This window comes from Sminthopsis crassicaudata, chromosome 3 (assembly GCF_048593235.1).
Source record: "Sminthopsis crassicaudata isolate SCR6 chromosome 3, ASM4859323v1, whole genome shotgun sequence".
In the NCBI taxonomy this organism is placed as follows: Eukaryota; Metazoa; Chordata; class Mammalia; order Dasyuromorphia; family Dasyuridae; genus Sminthopsis; species Sminthopsis crassicaudata.
The window spans coordinates 517293103-517313659 of NC_133619.1; the positions used below are offsets into that span (position 1 = coordinate 517293103).

Below are 20557 nucleotides of genomic sequence, written 5' to 3' on the forward strand. Positions count from 1 at the left end.
AACTATAACAAGCGCTTAATACATGATTATTTCCTCCCCTCCCCACTCTTATTTTCTTTCTTACATTCCCCAAACTCCTTCCGGACCTCTGCGGGAGGGAGGTCTTTCTCTGTTCACTCTTCCTCTCACCACCAACTACTAGTACCCTAGCCCTTAGCTTGTGCTAGACTGAGAGAAGGGACTCTTTGCTTTTGCTTTGCATATCCAGCACTTAAGCACTTACAGCAGGGCATGTATGATGTTAGTAAATGTTTATTAATTGATGGAGGCTGCAGCAGGTGGAAAGCTGATAGTAGTTTGACTCCTCAGGGAATTTTGATAGTACTTGGTGGAAGAGGGAAGATCTGACAATTTCAGAAGGATCCTCGGTCGGGTGTTAGTTGGACTACATGGTTGCTAACATCCCTTTCAAGAACTTGTGATTCTCCTCTAGCCCCCACTGCTGTGTCATTGCCAAGAAGATCACCAGTCCCAGGAAAATGAGAGCCCCCTCTCCATCTCCCCTCACACTTAAAGCCCTAGCCTTTCCCAACCAATCATTTCAGAAAAGGTTTGAGAGCTCTGCTCCTCACATCAGTGGGGCAAAGCTTGTGTGTTCTTGAGACCTTCAGTCTCCCAGAGAATAGGACTCCATCCTTGCTCCTCCTTCACAGTCAGAAGCCTTGTCATCCCAAGGATTAAATAAATAAATGCAGGTGCAGAGGTTTTTGTGCCTTCCTCCCTTGGGTGACTCGGGGGCAGCCCTGGAGAGTAGCCCTGAAATAATATCCCAGAAGCCTGGACTTGTGCCAACGGGGGCCAATTCATAAATGGTAGCCCTCATCGATCTTCCCGCAGCAGCTCAAACAGAGCGTGTGCACAGAAAAAGCAACCCCGGGTGTTGAGGGTGAGCTAACTCATTAGTCTTATGAACTATCCGCCAGGCTCAGAGCTTCAGGCCTGACCCCATTGTTTTTATAAATCTCTATTGGAGAGAGCAGTAACTGGTAACCTGTATTGATTGCAATTTTTCTTACAGAATTGGGAGGCCTCTGGGGCCAATTGCTGCTCTGTCCAGCAGCAGCTTGGGGAAACAGACTTGGGCAGTGTGACAGGTCTAAATATCTCCTTTCTTTTAAAAGAGAACAAATTATTTTCTGATAACAGGACCTGGCTAGAGCTCTCTCCCCATTCCCCATGTGGCATAGACTGTGGGTTTATTTGTAAGCTGCAAAGCAGGAGCAACAGGGCATTCCCACTGGTTCTAATACTCTAAACCCTAAGCAAACCTCATGGGCTTGAAAAATAATCCCAACTAGAGTTCACATGACAAAAACCTAGGGTTTTATCAGACTGCACAGTCCACATGAGTCAACATTGTAGCATGGTAGCCAAAAAAGCTCATGTAATTTGGTCTGCATTAAAGGAGAAAGTTTCCAGAACAAGGGAGACAATAGTCCTGTGCTATTCTGGGATGGCCAGTCACACTAAGAGAATCCCATGTTCACATATGAAGCCGCATTTTAAGATGGAATTGATAATTTCAAAAGAATCCATAGGAGATAAACCGTCAAGATGGTGAAGGGTCATGAAATCATTCCCTTTATGGTTTATTTGAAGTAACCAGAGATCCCAGGTTTCCTGCCTGACTCACATATCATATCCTTTCAGTAGGGAAGGTACCTTATCATTCAGAAGACAGAATACCAGTCTTTGACAGAAGCCACAGTAAGGAAACCCATAACTTGATGAGGTTATTAGCAAAAGGTCTGGATGTTTCAATTTGAGAAGCCAAGCAAAGGCCTTTATTACCCAGATTAGAGCTGCCTCTGTCTACTCAGTCCTTGCTGCCTAGAAACAGAAGCTCCTAAGACACCTTAGGAAATCTTCCCATCCAAAGTATACTGACCAAACTACCCACCAATCCACATAAAAAAATTTAGGCAAGTGATCATATAAGAACAAGAACTATCATTATTCCTTTTTTCTGTCATGTCTGACTCTTCATGATCCCATTGGGTGTTTTCTTGGAAAGCTACTGAAATGATTCGCCATTTCCCTCTCCAGCTACTTTTATAGATGAGGAAACTGAGGCACACAGGTTAAGTGTCTTGTGCCAAGTCATATACTAGTGAATGTCTGAGCTCATATTTGAATTCAGGTCTTCCTGTCTTCAGGCCTGGCGTGCTATATACTACTCCACCTAACTACCCAAGAGTACAAGAAGTGTTCTCCTCAAGATAAAAGGGATTGGGCTGCATTGGGCAAGGAAGGGAGGAAGGGGAAGAAAACTGCTGCCTGATGCCCATAACACTGGAGTCTTCTCCAACAAGCATTTTAATTGTAGTGACCTCAAGCCAGCTGTACTGCTTAACTCACTTTTCAGGAAGAGACCCAGGCAGCTAAGGAGAGCTTAATGCTAGGACTCAGTCAATGGAAGTAAATCCAAAGGTGATAATTTAAGCAGCTGAAAGGTGAGGAAGTTAATTGGGTACCAAACCCTTCTCTTGAAATGGATGGAGCTGGTATTCTCTCCTCCTCTGTCTGTGCTGTGCTGGGCTCAACCAGGACTTGGTTGACTGAACACAATCCAGAAAGAGACAGACAGACAGAGGAAGGGAGGGAGAGACAAAGAGAGAGACAGAGACAGAGAGACAGAATTCGTGAGAAAATGAGTCTATGCACATTATCTGAAAAAGCAAGTAGAAAGGGGGAAAAGAGTGAAAGAAGCTAAAGGTAGGGAAAGGAATAAGGGAATGTGAAGAAGAGCAAAATCAAAAGACTCAGTCTTCATCTGCTTCTCATAATACTCAAAGGATCGAGGATGGAAAGAGCAAAAGAGCAGAAGAGTTCAGGATTGGGGCAGGCAGGGGGTGTCCAGTTTACAGATGTAGGTATGCGGAGTGCAATACCAGTCAAGTTTTAAAGGCAAAGGAGACACAGAACCATGTCCCTATTTGTCCTCTGGCTGTGCTATCCCAGTTCATGGAGCTGTCATTTCTCAACTAACAAACAATGCTCAGTAGAACCCTAGGTGCGGACTTTGGACACTCACAGAGAGATATGAAATCACTTCCTCTCTTTGATGCTTTTTTTTTTTTTAACCACCTCTGAAGCATGATCTCTCACAAGTCTTCCAATTTTAGATCTTTTGAGATATCCAATGGAAGTATAAACAAGGCGGGTATACTGAGCTAATAAGGGAAGACTACATGATAGAAGCACAAAAATATTGAAGGCAGGGAGGGGAGCAGATAGGTAAAAATTGTGAAAGGGGGCTTCCCAGATGACTCTTCAGCAGCATTTTGCCAAAGGGCAAGAAAAGATGGAGAAGACTAAAACAATTATTTCAGATAGAAGTAATTTATAAGAGTAGGTTGAGATTTTGGATTGACTGAGAGACTTCATGTGAAGGCATTAGAGGGGCACTCTTAGTTGGCTTTGAAGGCCAGTCTGAGGGAAAAGTTAGTCTTAAGACTTTTGTCACTTACCTCTTAAGACTCTCTGACCGCTCCTCAATAACAATTCAGTTGAATTCCTCAAACATTTACCTAGAAGTCAGTGTACTAAGCATACAAGGACAAAAAAAAATGATAAGTAATCTCTGCCCTCAAGGAGGTTACATTCTACTGAGGAGATATGATTATACATTGATAAGTAAATACTAAGTAATTTCAAGAGGTGTAGAATGCTAACAACATGAGAGGAAAGCAGGATGTTTGTCCTTAAGAGCAAGGAATTGATTTCCTATTTTCTTTTCAATAAATGGCACCCTACACTCCAGCCAGACTGAACCATATACCATTTCCCAGAATCTTCTGCCTCCCTGCCTTGACCATAAGGGATTCTATTTCCATCCAACTCTGCCTATCTAAAACCTACCCATCCTTCCAAAGCAACATGAAGTCTTTGATTCTCTTCCTTGGAAATGATGCATCCTCTCTTGTATTTAATTATTATACTCTTTTTATTCTATTTGAGCTATTCATTATTTCAGCCACTAAGCAATAAGCTTCCTTCAGGCAGGGACCATGCTTTATTTATCTTTAGCATCTGGCAAATGCCTTGCCCACAGAGTTTGGGCCAAACAATCATCCCAAGGTCATAACAGCAAATTACTAGCAGAACTGTGATGAGAAACCAGCATCCTGACTCCCAGCATGGTCAGGTTGCCTTAGGAACGTAAAGGAGGTCCCTACTAGCATAGGTGCTAAGGAACACATGTTAACTTGAGTGCAGTCAGGGATGTTGTAAGGTTCAAGTTAGATAATGGATGCAATATACTTTGAAAACCCTTAAAGAGTTATATAAATGCCAACTATTGATGGTGGTGATGATAGTATTAGTAGTATTTGTGGTGGTAGAAGTAATGATAACAGTAATAATAATACTAGTGGTGGTAGTGATAATTCTTGTAAAACTACTAGTAGTGCTAGTAATGTGATGGTAGTAGTGACAGTAGTAGTAGTAGTGGTGGTGGTAGTAGTAGTAGTAGTAGTAGTAGTAGTAGTAGTAGTAGTAGTAGTAGTTCACAGCTTATTGATGACTTCATTTCCAGAGCCTTCTACTGCATTCCTGCTGAGCAAGCTCAAACAATATTAATAGAGCAATATATAATTATGCTGGTAAATATTTAACAACCAGTCTAGAGGTCGAAGAAGTAGGGGCATGTATACATATACACTTTTAAATTTAATCTGCATTTTTAACACTTTCTTAGGTCTAGATAAGAAACAAAATAGTAAACCAAAGCCTAATTTGTAGTAATTGCCAATTTGTGAAATGTAAATGATCATGTTGAAGATTTAGCAATGAAAAGCTGAGCTGGCTCCAGTATATCCCTGAATATAGAAGTCAAAGAAGACTTCCTAAAGGAAATAATCTTCTATTGAAAGCTAACCAAATTTTAGCAGAACTTTCTCTGGTTCTGTTTCAGATAATGTGCATAGACTCATAAATGTCCCTGGCATTAAGCAACTCCAAAAAGAATGAAAGACAAATAAAACTAGTAGTAGTAATAGTAATATATGTAACATAATATTATTATATGTAAAATGTATTATTCATGTTTTAAAAGGAATCTCTGCTTTAGAAGAGGAGACAGTTTAAGCTCATTTATGTTATGGAATCCTATTTCCATTCCTTTGACTATTTGGTGGAGCCTGTGGACCCTTAGTCAGAATAATGTTTTGAAATATAATTATTCTGAAATAAAGTTTTCAAAATATTAACCCCTCCTATTTACAGACCTCCTAAAGAAACCTAAACTCTTTAGGGTTTTAAGAAACTCTAAAGTCTCTCTATCTCTCCTTTTACAGATCAGAAAATATAGGCCCTGAAAGGTCAAAAGGCTTCTCAAAGGTGACTCGAGGAATCCATATCAGATTAGAATTGGAATCAATTAGAATCAATAGAATTAGATTGTATGACATGGAAGATACTGGCACAGAAGCGCCCAGCATGGTGTGCCCTCATCAAAGAAGGTTTTGTGCTCTGAGAGCAAAGCAGGAGTGAATTAGCTCAGAAGAAATTTGGGATGTGCAAAGTTAGAGAATCCACCCCAAATGTTCACAGGGACTATTTGTGTCCAACATGTGGCAGAGCACTCCAAGATCTGATCAGTCACAATTGGACACGTTAACTTGATTCTAACATAGTGATGTCATTTTGTTCCTCTTCAAGAACAAAGTGTAACACCCCACCATATCAGAGACAGGATTTGAATCCAGGTCCTATCACCTCAAATCTGACTACATTTTCAAGGCTTCCTTTGAAAGCTTCTCCAGTGCTTTCTGAAAAAGAATTCTATTTGCAAAAATTCTGTTTCAATCCAACTTTGCAGTAGCATAAACAGAAGCACATTTGCCTTTATAACCTTCCTCAGTCCTTCAGGTCATATCTGGGACAACTAGCTATTACCATGCCTTTGGAGATCTGCTATCCAGGACTCTCCCAAAAGGCACTGTGAATAAAATAAAAGGCATTTTGCTGTTATCATGAGTAACCTGTCATGCTGAGCAGAAAAACAACATAAATTTGATGGGAACTTTGAGTGAATTTGAAGCAACCCCCTACCTTCCCCCAAAATAGGCATTTCCAAAGTTTCCATACATCTGCACCCTCCACTTTCTGACATTCTCCCTGCCTCCCCTCCCACTTCATTCATTAGAGAAGCAGTGTACTATTGTGGAAAAGGAATCAGGACTGCTGAATTTTTAATGCTGGCCACCACATTACTATCTGTTAAAAAAAATCATTTGTCCTCTGTCATCTTCAGTTTTTTCATCTGTAAAATGAAGCTAGTAACACAGGGTCATAGATCACAGGATCAAAAATCTTAAGGTCATTTTAAGTTGTGAAAGCTTTCATAGCCAACTCGGCTTAGCACTACCTACCTCACAGGGTATTTTGTAAACTTTAAAGCTTTGAAGAAATGTGAAATGGTGTCCTTAGTCTGGTACTTCCAGTCTTGCTTATAGATGAGAGCATTTGAACATTACAGGTCCCCATCCTCCTTCTTCCCTCCCCTCACCTACTCCACATACTCCTGCAATACTAAGTCATGTCTTCCCCCCCAAAGCACTTCTGGGTGTCTTAGGGCTCAGCCAAGGGATTTTTTCTTAAGACCTTCCTCGGTGGATCCTTTGGTCCAATTTCTTGCCTGTGAATCTCTCCTGTGTGGTCTTGAGCAGAGAAGTTTCTATCAATTATCTCTCCATGGCTCCCCTGGGCCCCAGGGATTCTTCCAATCCCAGCTGTTTGACCTTTTACAAAAAAGAAAGAAAAGATGTTGTCAGGTCACTTAGCATCTCGGTTCAGTCTCACACAGCTGTCATCCCTTGATTTCTCCCCCTCCCAATCTCCTTCATTTCCCAGGAGGCCAGGATTGGAGGCAAGAAGCTGCGGCGTCAGAATAATGATAAAGGGAAAGTACAAACTAGAATGTAGACAGGGACCAGGTTCTCTGCTTTTCAATTCAGATAGCGCCATTCGTTCTGAGTTTTATGCCCTTCCCTGTCTCTGCCCCTAGTTTACCTTAATTGTCCTCTCTCACACATTATTCCCATTCCTCAGTGTGATCTTAGATAAGTCAGACTTCCTGTACTGGAGCCATTTTCTCTTCTATAAAAAAAAGGGGCTTGCAGGAACTGCTTTATCCTGTCCTTTCCATTTCTAAGATTCTTCTCAGTTGCTAAGGACCTTGACAGACTGGAGCCCATCCAGAGGACAACAGAGACCTCAGAATTATGTCACATAAAGGAAAGTTGAAGGAAGTAGGAAAGTTAAAACCCAGAGGAAACAAGATTTTGGCTTGGATTTTGGTTGTGTTATTTAAGACTTTGAGAAAAACATTTTATTTTCCTGTACCTTAGTACTCTCATCTACAAAACAGGGGATAATTATACATATATGTGTATGTGTATATGTGTGTGTGTGTGTGTGTGTGTGTGTGTGTGTATAAAACTACTGTACAGAGTGGTTCCAAAACCAAAATGATATGATTTCTATAAAGTATTCTGCAAACGTCAAAGCAACATATAATGACAAATTTGTCAGGGGATGATGTGGACAGGATTCTCACACCCTTCTGAACAAAGTTCCTTCATAGGTTCCAGTATTATTGGAGCATATTCCTCCCTAGCTGTGCTTGATGGAAGAGCAGGAGAAGACAGTGGGAAAATAAGTGTCTTACAAAGTTGAGAGGACTCTGGGCAACTGATTATTATTGACTGAGGCCCCAGCTTTGCATGAGTTCCTGACATCCCTTGGGTCTGCATGGGGCACATGCCCACGCCAAGGATGTAGCCATGTTTATCATATCCTCTTAGCTGTTGCTCCTGCCTACCTTGCCCACTATAACTGATCTAGACAGAATCAAGAAAGCAAACCGAGAGGAAAAGAGGGCAGAAATTAAATGAGATTAAATGATTAAGTAAACTGTTAGCATTTTTTTGTTTTTGTTTTTCTCCCCAGGTTATTTTTACCTTCCGAATTCAATTCTTCCTTTGCAACAACAACAACAACAACAAAATTTGGTTCTGCACATATATATTGTACCTAGGATATACCATAACATATTTAATATGTATGGGAATGCCTGCCATCTAGGGGAGGGGGTGGAGGGAAGGAGGGGAAAAACTCAGAACAGAAGGAGTACAAGGGATAATGTTGTAAAAAAAATTACCTATCCATATGTACTGTCAAAAAAATGTTATAATTATAAAATTAATAAAAAAGAGAGATTAAATGATTAAGAGCAATTAAATGTAAAAGGGCAGCTCTGATAATGAGAGCTAATTGCAATTCTCCCATTTATGCTTTCTGTGAGAGGCAGCTGTTATTCTTCCCCATATTCTAAGCGGGCAAGATGAGACAGAAAGGTCAAGATCCAGGCTCATGCAGGGAGCTGGTGAACTGGTAGCCTTGGTCTCGGGGCCCAAGGAGGGAGCATGGCTCCCATGCCCAGCCAGACAAGACTCTTGGAGGAAGAAGGAGCCAAGTGCTTTGTTCTTTGCTGATTCCTAAAAGCCAGTCCTCTCGAGGGCGGCCAAAGGAAGGAGGCTCCTATTCAGGGTCTCCCTTGGTTTTGTGGAGGAGGAAGGTGGTGGGTCTGGGTTATCCTGGGGCCTCCTTGGTCCTACTTGGTCCTGATCAGATCTCATCGTCATCACTGCCGGCTTTGCTTCCCCTCCCTGTGATGTGGGAGCCCGCCTTGTCTCCTTCGCTTCTCTCCAGAAGGATCTATCAATGGATTCTCATCAAACATGCAGAACTAATGTTGCACAAGTTCCCCCCCAGAGGAGATTAACATAATACCCCTGATTTCTCCTTCCCTCTATCATACTGCGCATCTCTCTACTGCCTTTGTTTCACAAGGAGCAATAGACTGTGTCTGAATATGTTACTGCAATTAACATGCACAGAAAAGGGGGGAGGGATTAAACGAGAACAGTGAAAGATGTGAAACATCAGATACAGCAGCTGCTTTTGTTGCTATAGAAACAACATCTCCCCCCAGCCGCCACACACCCTCCTCCCCCTATCCCATCAGCCACCCCCCACTGGTGGCTCCAGTCTGGCCAATAGGTTCTCCTTCTCCTTTTGCTGGGAGAGAGGGAATCATGAGGTGCTCACATGCCATGGGCACCTGTGGGCTGCTTGATGCTTTTCTTCTGTTTCTCTCTCGGGGGCCTGGACATCCTCCCCAGTCTCCACCCCTCCTGGTGGCTCTGATTGGTACCACCTCCCTCCAACTGTTCTGCATTCTGCTCCTGGTTACGTAATAAATTATTCGGGTGCTTCTGCAATGACTTTGGGATGTCACAGGAGGGGGACAAAATAGCACAGGCAGACTTAGGCTGGTGAAGACCCAGCCTCTCAGCCCTCCTCCCTTCCCTATCTCCTGGGGTCTGCCCCTGCCCCACCCCAACTATTTCCCCTCTTTTCCTTCTTCTACCCACACTACAAACTCTGTGTTTGACACAACATACACACATAAGTGTGTTTTTGGAGGAAATGGTATAGTGACAAGTGAAGGCTGGAACTAGCCATGTGCCAGTCCAAAAGAACCCCTGTCCTACTGGAACCGTTTCTTCCCCGCACTGAGAAGCTCTCTTACTTCTCCCCCAGGGTAATATGTATTACCCTTGAAGCAGCATAATTATAATAATAGCATTTATTTAACACATTAAGGTTAGCAAAGCACTATGCTATCTCATTTTATCCTCACAACAGCCTTGTGAGGTAGGTTCTATTATTAGCCTCATTTTATAGATGATGCAACTAAGGAAAGCAAAAGTTGAGTGACTTGCTTAGGATAGCACAGCTAGTAAGTGTCTGGAGGAGGATTTGAACTCTGGTCTTTCACATTCCAAGTCCACTTCTATCCACTTTGCCACCTAAATAATTCCCTAAATAATAAACTAAAAATAAACCAGTGGGAGTGGAATACTCAAAGGGTTAAGTAAGGAACAAGCATAGCATCCAGTCCAACTTGTCCCAAGTTAAGGAACTGGGGAGAACTGATATCTGGGACTGGGGAATTAGGAAGAAGGACATATGACCAGCCATCCCAATGGAATGAGAAGCCATATACTTATCTATGTCAGTGATTGATGGAGGTCAAGGATAATACCTCAAGAGGAGTCCATTTTCTCCCAAGCCTAATCCACTTCTAAATAGACTGAGCATTAGGACGTCTTTTTCCTTAAATTCTGCCCAACTTAAACCCAATGTTCATGGTCATGCCTTCAGGGACCAATCAGTACAAGTCTCAGAATTCTCCAATATGGCATTGTTCAGTCATTTTTCAGTTCTGATTGAGTGGAGTAACCATTTCCTTCTCCAGTTCATTTACAGATGAAGAAACAAAGGCAAACAGTGTTAAGTAACTTGCCCAGGGTCACACAGCTACCAAGTGTCTGAGGCCGGATTTGAATTCAGGAAGATGATTATCCCTGACTCCAAACCTGGCACTCTGTGCTACCTACCTACCCCATGTCATCTTCCACAAAACTATCTTTCAAATACTTGAAAACTTGATTCATGTCTCTCATTATTCTCCACATTAAAACATTACCATTTCTTCCAATCATATCATAAACAGCTAGGTGGTGCAATGGTTAGAGCAGTGAATTAAAATCTAGCCTTAGATACTTCTATGTGACTCTGGGCAAGTCACTTAATCTCTTTCCTCATCCATAAAGTTAGGATAATAACAGCACCTGCCTCCCAGGATTTTTGTGAGAATCAAATAAGATACTATTTGTAAAATACATAGCACAGTGCCTGGCACATAATGGGAACTTAATAAGGACTTGTCCTTTTTCCCTCCCTTTCCTCCATCCTTCCTTCTTACACCTCTTTTAGTTATAAGAATTATTGTTTGAACCCAAAGAGAAGACTTTGCTTTTTTATTTTCCTTTATGATCTACCCTAGGGGTTCCCAAACTACAGGCAGAAAATAAAATCATCCCCTATTCCTTTTTATATATTCACCCCCCTTCTACAGCTAGAAATTATTTTCTTTTACATTTTTAATTTGATAAAATTTTATCTTAAAATGTAATAACTCTTTTTAGCTCCTTAGGAAAACAGGAAAACTGCTTGGGCAGTAGATTTTGGCCATTCATTCTAGCCTGTAGAGATCATTTTGGATCTTGATTCCACCCTACCACATTAGTCCTCCTTGCAGTTTTTATGCATTCTGCAAAGTCAATTAGCTTGACTTTTATACTTTTATCCAATCCATTGATAAAATTAAAAAAAAAACAGGATCAAGGAAAGATTCATGAGGGCTTCCACTGATCATTGAAATTGAACCATTATTTGTACCTTCTTAGGAGAGAATAGTCTCAAAAATCAATAAGATTATAGATTTTGAACTGGAAAGAACCTTAGAGATGATAGAATCTAATCCCCTATTTTATGGATGAGAAAACAGAGGTTGAGAGGAATTAAATATCTTTTCCAAGGTTAGAGAGCTAGTCAACAGCAGGATTTGAACTCAGATCTTCCTGATGCCACTGCCCAAAATTCTATCCAACAACTGCCAACAGTTGATATAAATGTGTGGCCTTGAACTTATTCATGGAAAACATCACTGGGTAGGCTTTGATTAACACTTAAATGTGCTAAATGATTATGCCTCAGAGATGGCTTAAGGGAGAGAGCAGATCATATTTCTGTAAAATCTGACATTGTAAGAGACTTCAGAAATAATGCAGTTCTTCTGCCTTGTTTTACAGAGGAGGAAACCGAGACTTCAAGAGGCTAGGCAATCTGACCAAAGCAAAGGAGGCTCCCTCTTGTCTTTAGATTCAAATACTCAGTCTTCTGCCTTTCCAAGCTTGTTACTCTTGGTTCTCTCCCAAATACTCTATCCAGCCAAAGGGACTCATTTGTTCTTTTCTGTGAGAGAACCTCCAACCTTTCTCTCCTGGCTTTTTCGCTGCTCAATTTCAATATGCCTTCTCAATTTCTACTATCTCTTATAACATATAACTTTTATCAAGTTTACCTCAATTCTTATATCCTATATAAGGTCTTTCTCCTCACTTGTTAGTGCCCCTCACATTATTGTATATTGATTTTCCCATGTGGATGTTGTTTCTGCCTAATAGAAGGTAAGTTCCTTGAAGGCAGAAACTATATTTTGCTTTTGTCTTTGTATACCTAGTATCCACAACAGAGCCTGAGAAGTAACTAGTATTGAATAGATGGATGGATGGATGGATGGATGGATGGATGGATGGTGGATGGATGGATGGATGGATGGATGGATGGATGGATTAAGGTTTGACTATGATCCTTGATGGTATCTATGTGCATGAGTAAAATTTTTATTCACTTGGGACATTTTTCCCTATAACAAATTTCTGTTCTTATTCAGTGGGTGACCCCTTCCCAAGGTGGCAGTTTGGGGCCTGCTCCTAGTCATTGATGCCCAGCCAGTCAACTAATAAACTATTTCTCTCCTGTTTGTGTCTCTGGAAAATAGGGTTTTTTTTATTACTTTCTATGGTGGGGTCTGCTCCTAGTCACTGATGCCCAGCCAGTCAACTAATAAGCTATTTCTCTTCTGTTTTTGTCTCCAGAAAATAGGTTTTTTATTACTTTCCATGGTGGGCTATACATCTCAGATGTGCAGAAGGAGGACGCCCTGTCTACATACCGCTGCATCACCAAACACAAGTACAGTGGTGAGACCCGCCAAAGCAATGGGGCCCGACTCTCTGTGTCAGGTAGGTCACGGGGTCAAGGTGGAAATGGAAGATGTGTGAAGATCAAAATGAATTTTAAAAAATTAAAATTTTAAATTTAAAAAATTAAAAAATTTTAATTAAACATTTTAAAAAATTTTTAAAAAAAAGAAACTTCTTTTGCAAAGTCCAGAAGTCATTGTCAGCATCATGGATAAGAGTACCCATTTCATAAAAGGGCTCTGAATGAGGAATTAGAAGAATTGAAACATTACTTCAACACTAAATACACTATACTTTTAGTCTTGGAAAGATGGTAAATAAACATGCAATGTTAAAAAAAAACTCACCAAGAAACATATTTGTAGATTCAGATTCATGAGATATAATCTAGTCCTGATATAATCTATACCACTAAAAGGAAAATTCCTTGAAAGGAAAGAGACAAAGATTAAAAAGTCAGAGACAGAGACAGATAGAGAAAGAGAGAAAATATCCAATGAAAACTTTCATATGAGTCCTACTGGGATGCTTCATCATGCAATTGAGTTGACACTGCCTTTTTCAAAGCTAGGTTAAGCAATGAAAAACTCTGCCCATTCTTTCTATAAAAGAAAATAGAGTATCATGTACATTGTAGTACAAATTTAGAATTTGGAATCAGAACTGAGTTCAAATCCCAGGTCTAGTGATCACTAACTTTGTGACTTATGAATTAAGTCATTTTACTTTTCCAAGCTTCTGTTTCTTCATTTGTAAGTTAGGGAAAATGTTGACACCAGCTACCATTGCACTCTTACACCTACACGTTGTGATATGTAATATAACATAATATAATTTATTACATAAATAAGTTATTTCATTTTTATTATCAGGCTTAAGATACAGTACAGTTTATATAAAGTGTAAATTCTGCATCTGTCCTGTTCTTTCAGAACAAAACTAGCTAAATTCAGAGAGGATCCATTCTAGTATGGTCACTACTGGATTAAATATTTTGACCATTAAAAAAAAATTTCTATTAAAGGTGTGAATGGGGTTGCAATCTGTGTCTATGGAGGGAGTATCTCTATAGGTAAAATCACAAATCTTTTGAAATATTAAAACAATATATAAGCATATATATAAAGTAAAGTTATATAAGATTATCATATAAAGTGTTTGCTATGATTTTTAACATTTCTTTGCATTGAAATGAATGAATAGTTTTGTCATTTTCACCTTCACCACTTCCCTTGTTCTTTAGAACTGGTATAAGCCATGTAAAAGGTATATCTGATGGGGATGATGGGGAGAATAATAATAATAATAACTGACATTTTTATGGATCATTAAAGTTGACAAGTTTTACAAATATTATCTCATTTTAGCAGCAAATATTCCTACCAGTATATTGATCATAATCAAGTCACTTAGCCTCTCAGTGTTCTAGGCAATTGTCTAGGCAGCAGAGTGGATCGAGCATTTAACCTGAAGTCAAGAAGACCTAAGTCACTTAAACATTCTCAAATCCTCAGTTGTTATCATCTGTGAAATGGGGATAATAATAATATTAGTATTTATTTCCCAAGGTTTTGTGAAGATACAATGAGATATTATCTGTAAAAGCACTTTGCCAACCTTAAAGCTATGATGATGATTTTGATGTTGATGATGATGATGATGCAGAGAAGGTTATAGCCTTTAGTATAGAAGAAATGTCTTCATTCACAAATTTCATATGTGTGAAATCACAGGTCCAGCCTTTATACTTATGTTGCATGCCTTCTTTAAGGGACAAGGAATAAGGTAGCAAATATGAAGGATCTTTTCCAAAAAAAAAAAGTATTTCCATAAAGAGAGATTTTGAAGGAGAAATATCTTCCCTGCAGAGAGCTTTGGCACATTCTTCACTTTTATAAAAGATCCAAAAAAAAAAAAAACCACTTGATTTTCATGCATTCATTTCATTCCACTAAAGTCTATTAAGTGCTTACTATAGAAGGCACCAGACTAGATGCTGGAAATATAAAGCCAAAAACAAAAATGAAAAGAAAACATCTCCTATCCTCAAAGAACTTATATTCTACTAGATAGAAAACCATTTGAGAAATAGTTCTCTATCTTTTTTAAATAAACCACAGTTAAAAATATTTTCTTTTCCTTGGGTCAGGATCCCTTGCAGAATGCAATGGAAAATAAGACAAAGATCCTTGTTCCAGGAGCCAGGACACTGGCCTTTTTGTTCTGACTCTGCCATGTACATGTTGGCTGTGTAAGCTGGCCCTCGATTTCCCTGTTTGTAAGATGAGAAGGAAGGACTTAAAAAACCCTCTAAAATCCCACTTAATCCTGACATTTTACATAGAGTACTGGAACTGAAATTAGGAAATGAATTTGGATCCCGCCCTAGACACATTAGTAGTGTGACCCCTAGGCAAATAAATCACTTAGTCTCTGTCTGCTTCCCAACTGTAAAATAGAGCTAATGAAAATGCTACCTCTCAGGATTATTGATAATGAGATAACATTTATAAAATGCTTAGCACAGTGTCTGACATAGATAGATAGATAAATAGATAATAGGTATTTAATTAATGTTGATTTCCTTCCTTCTTTCCTTTCTCAGCCTCAGTTTTCCTAAGGTATAAAATGGGGTGTTTCACAAGGTTCCTTGAGGATCAGATGGGATGATATGTATGAAGTGCTTTGCAAACCGAAATGCTAGCTATATATATAAGGGACTCTCCAATTGAAAATCAGTTCAAGTTGTTAGAAGCATGACTTTCTGAGCTTCTTCCTAATCTGCAAAGTCAGTTCAGACACACAATGGGCAAAGAAGCAGCCAGGGCCTGGAAGCCACGTGCTGCTGGTGCCAAAAGAGCACGGATAGCAACAAGGGAATAGTGGCTTGATGTAGAAAGGAAAGAAGGGGACACGTTGCTCCCAGGCTGGGCTCCAGAGAGACCCAAGACCAGGGAGGTGATCACTGAGCCCTCGGCAAACCACTTCTGGGTACCACCACATCCAGGAAGAGTGTTGACAAGTAAGAGTATGTCTGGAGGAGAGGGAGATGGAAGAAGAAGGATCTCAAAACCACAAGAGCTTTGATTGAAGAAACAGAAGGAACTAGAGAAGGGAAAATTTCGAAACTTGAGGGAGTGAGACATGATCCCCATCTTCAAGTATTTGAAGGCTGTCAAGTGGAAGGGAGATTTGATTTTCCTGCTTTGCCCCAGAGGGCAGAAAGAAGAGCAAAGGAAGGAAATGCAGTGAGGCAGATTTAGGTTTCATTTAAGGGGAAATTCAATAAGAATTAGAATTTTTCAATAGTGGAATGTCTCAGAACATAGTGAGCTCCCCATCCCTGAAATTCTTCAAGCAGAGGTTGGATGAATATTTGTTGATATTAACATCAAGGGAATTCCCTGTTCCAATGTGGGTTGTACCTCTGGGGTCCTTTCTGACTTAGTTCTGTGGCAAGTTCCCCTTACCATAAGTGTCATCCTTGGGTCTAAAATCCTACTATTAAATATTATTTGAGAGGCTCACTACAAAATTATAAATGTTGCTTAATGCCATTCTGCATCATATTTGCATACTATCCACATAACATTGAAGTAAGCTTTCCAGGTCCCATTGAGTCAGATATGGTGAATCCCACTAGAACAAACTCCTTGATGGGTTTCTTACTTGAGGCACTTGGCCTTTCTACACTTTGGGGTAGGAAGGTGTTACCTAGGACCTTTGTTCCAGGGAAGATCCTTTTTCTTCTTTGTGTGGGATGAGGGTAGAGGGCTATTAATAATAATAGTTGTCATATTTTAAATAATTCCTTAATGTTTTCAAAACAATTAAAAAATGTTATCTCATTTGGTCCTCACAACAATCCTTTCAAGTATGAAAATCACTTTTCTCCCCATTTTACAAATGAAGAAACTGGAGCTAAGAGGTTAAATGACTTTCTTTGTTAATCACATGGATAATAAATGTCCAAGGCAATATTTAACTCAGGTCTTTTTGGCTTTAAGCCTAGTCTTGTATTTATTGTACCACCTACTTGGACTCTCAGAGAACTAGCAAATTGGAATGAGAAATGAGAAGGGAATGTAAGGGGTAAGGCAGGAACTCCAGGTTGATATTGTAACAGGCTAATTTGTAAGTTTTCTCTCTTGGCAGTGCTGCAGCTGTGACTAGGGCAAAAGCTCTAGTTAGCTCACCCGGGCTGAGTGCCCACTGACTGCCCACACTCCCTTCCACCTACCTGTGAACCAAGCCCCTTTTACCCTCCAATGACTATTGCTCTACTTCAGGTTTAGTCTCTAAAGCTCCTATATTGATGTCTTCTGAGTTCTTCATTTGTAAAGTCTGGCTAGCATGAATATGCGGAGAAAAGGGGCAGAGTACTTACTTTCTTAGGCAATGGAAGACTGGAAGAGGGAAGTAGCAGCTAAGTCCCCAGGGTCCCTAGAAAGCCAACCTCATGAGCAGGGATAAAGAAGGAACTCAAGAGAAACAACAAAGAAGGTTATCTGTCAGATTAATGGATATGGGGAACAATTTATCACTGAAAGAGACAGAGAGGGTTACAGAAGGTAAAATGGAAAAATTTTGATTATATAATATTAAAAAGTTTTGTGCAAATAAAACTATAGAACTATAATTAGAATAGAAGCAGACAAGTGGAAAAAATTTTGCAGCAAGTTTCTTTGATAGTTCTAAGATATTTAGGGAATAGATTCAAATTTGTAAGAATAAAAAGAGTTCCTTCTTTGACAAATGGCTAAAGGTTATAAATGGGCAGTTTTTAAAGTAAGAAATCCAATCTTATCAATAGCCATATTTAAAAAAAATTCCAAATCACTAATAATTAGAAAATTACAAATTAAAACAACTCTTGAGATTCTACAGTGGGCACACACACAAGTGATAAATGTTGGAAGGGTTATGGAAAAATGGGTATCTTCTTGGTTGAGCTGTAAACTGATCCAACCATTTTGAAAAGCAATTTGGAACCGTGCAGCAGAAGTTATTAAACTGTGCATACCCTTTGACCTGACAATCCTACTACTAGGTTTATGCCAAGAAGATGTAGCATGTGCAGTGGCCACCCCACACTAAGGCAGGTTTAGCTGACAGGTTTTAAGCCCATCAGTGAGTTAGGAGGATTGCTACCCAAGCACGTGAAGACTTCTCCTGGCAGAATGAGCAGATGAGAACAATTTGTTCCAGTGACCATGAGGACAGCCGATTGTAGAGCACTTAGAGCTTGGATAGACACTGAAAACATCAAGGTCATCCACTGCATCCTGGACCATCATTAGTCATCCTGGCTTTTGTCTTACCAATGTATTTTGATGACTCTGGAAAAGAGAAGGGGGGTGATGCTTCGTACAACTCTGTCTCACTTTAATCCAATTTATATGTAAGTCAAGATATCACTCATTTGTGATGCCATTGGCCTTTGAAAATAAAGGACAAATAATAATATAAAAGAAGATAAAAGAAAGGGGGAAAGGACCCATATGTTTGAAAAAATATTTATAGCAGCTTTGTTTGTGGTAGCAAGGAATTAGAAACTGGGGGGGGGGTGCCCATCAGTCAGGAAATGTGATATATTGTACTGGAATACTATTGTGCTTTAAGAAATGATCAACAATTGACTATACTATAACTACACTTAAGGGAAAAATGTTTTTGTTATTAAGATAGTATGGTTGTTATGTTTAGATTTTTACTAGCAATTTTGAACCAATTTTGCATTCCTATTATAAAGCCTACCAGGTCATCTTGTATTACAATATATCTGTGCATTTCTTTAGCCTCTTTGAACATATTTTATATTAAATTTAATCATTGGCATCCATTATAAAAAAAGAAATGATCAAGGAAATGGTTGCAGAGAAAACTGAGAAGACTTGTATGAAATGATACAATGTGAGAAGAACCTTGAGAACACATTTTCATACAATAATAATATTATAAACTTTGTAAATCTTAGAATCTCTCATCAATACAATAACAAAACATAATTCCAGAAGATTCATGATGAGATTCATGATGAAACAGGCTATCTACCTCCTGATAGAAACATGATAGAGGGCAAAGGCAGTAATTTCTTTTGCTTGACTATACATGTCTGTAACAAAGAATTTTGTTCCCTTGCTCTCTCAATGGGTGTCCAGGGAAGAATGAGAGAAAGAGAGAGAGAGAGAGAGAGAGAGAGAGAGAGAGAGAGAGAGAGAGAGAGAGAGAGAGAGAGAACGTTTGAAAAAATTAATTTTAAGAACTTCAGATTTACAGCATCTCTTTTTGTAGTGGCAACAAATTAGAAACTAAAAGAATATCATAGATTTGGGAAGGTTAAACCAAGTATAATATATGAATTCATAATATAAGTGTTTACAGTGTTTTAAAAATTTTTGAAAAGGATAGTTTCAAAAAACCTGGGAAGATTCATATGAACTTAAATAAAAATGAAAATAATCAGAGCAATATAATGTTGCAAAGACAGGACAACATTAGAAACAACTTTGAAAGACTTCAGAAATCTGTTCAATACCATGATTAACCATGATTCCAGAGAACTAATAATGAAGCATGTTACCCTTCTGACATACAGGTGATAAATAAAAAATACAAATGCATCTTGCAATATAAAATGAGTTGTACGTTTTAGGACATGAGCAGTGCAAGAAATTTTGATTAACTATGCATGTTCATTATGAGGAGTTTTCTTTCTTTTTCAATTGGAGGTTGAGAGGAAGAAAAATGAATACTTATTCATTAAAAATTTAAATTAAACTTTTATCAAAAGAAGGAAACTCTGGAAAGAAATTTAGCACTCCATACCCAGAAGATCTACAACTAGGAGGAAACCTAGAGACTACTTAGTCTAATCCCTTTAGTCTAATCCTACCTAGTCAAACCCTGTTGTCTCAGAGCTAGGGAAACTGAATCAGGGAAGTTAAATTACTTTCCCAGTATTACACAGGTAGCAAAGTCAAGAGTCTGGATTAGAACCTCTGTTCTCCAGGTTGTCATTTTTTTTCCTGTAGCATGCTGTCTCCTAATTAAGGTTTTCTTTACTTCTTTGTAAGCATTGAGCGCTGCATCCCACCAATATGGCATAGCAATTGTTACTCTCCCTCTTCCACTTTGCTCATATCCCTCTGGATCATCCACACAAGCCCCTCTTTTTCTTTGTTAACCCGAGACAAAGGCTGGATTTTTTAATTTTGATTTTGTTGTGTTTTTTGTTTTAAAAAGATTTTGTTAAAAGCTAAGGAAATGAGTATGTTTCAACAAGCATTTATTAAGCACCTACAACATGCATAACTCAATGCTAGGTTCTAGAGAGGGTACACATTTTAAATGTGATTTAAGTCTCTGCTCCCCTGGAGCTCACATTCCAGTTAGGCAATATATCATCACATTCTAAAGTTTTCTATAAGGAGCAATGTCATATGGTTCTTATAATAAACTCTCTCAGGAGAAGGCCCTTGAGTCAGCATCCCTTCTAGTGCTATCAGACTTTTGCCTTTCTTTTCCTACATATTCCACCAAAGCCCAGCCTAGGGAAGTGAATCTCTAAGGCTAGGTGTTTTTGCTTTTTATTTGGGGTAAAATCATGGGATTTCACTAGTACTCTATGGTTTCCACCAACATCAGAAAGGATCAAACTTGCACATCATCCATCATGAGGCCCTTCATTTCCTGGATCTCTAGGCTCTACCTATCACCAACTCTCTACAAAACAATGTATGGAGTCATCTTAGATTCCCGCTAGCCCTTTCTTGGGGGTGGAGCCATCTCAGCCCAGGCACAGGAGCTGGCAATGCCTTATCCCCTCTGGCTGGCACCATGTACACATCGCAGCATTTTACTTCTGTGCTAGA

The 20557-nt window shown here is 39.3% G+C and overlaps 1 protein-coding gene across 2 annotated transcripts in view; it reads left to right on the forward strand.

Moving 5' to 3' along the window:
• Nucleotides 1–20557, forward strand: part of DSCAML1 (DS cell adhesion molecule like 1) — a 489982-nt gene that overhangs the window by 338168 nt on the left and 131257 nt on the right. For both annotated transcript variants that reach the window (XM_074304150.1, XM_074304151.1), the window contains one exon: nucleotides 12576–12722. In XM_074304150.1, coding sequence (XP_074160251.1) covers nucleotides 12576–12722 — 147 coding nt within the window. The remainder of the gene's footprint in view (nucleotides 1–12575; nucleotides 12723–20557) is intronic.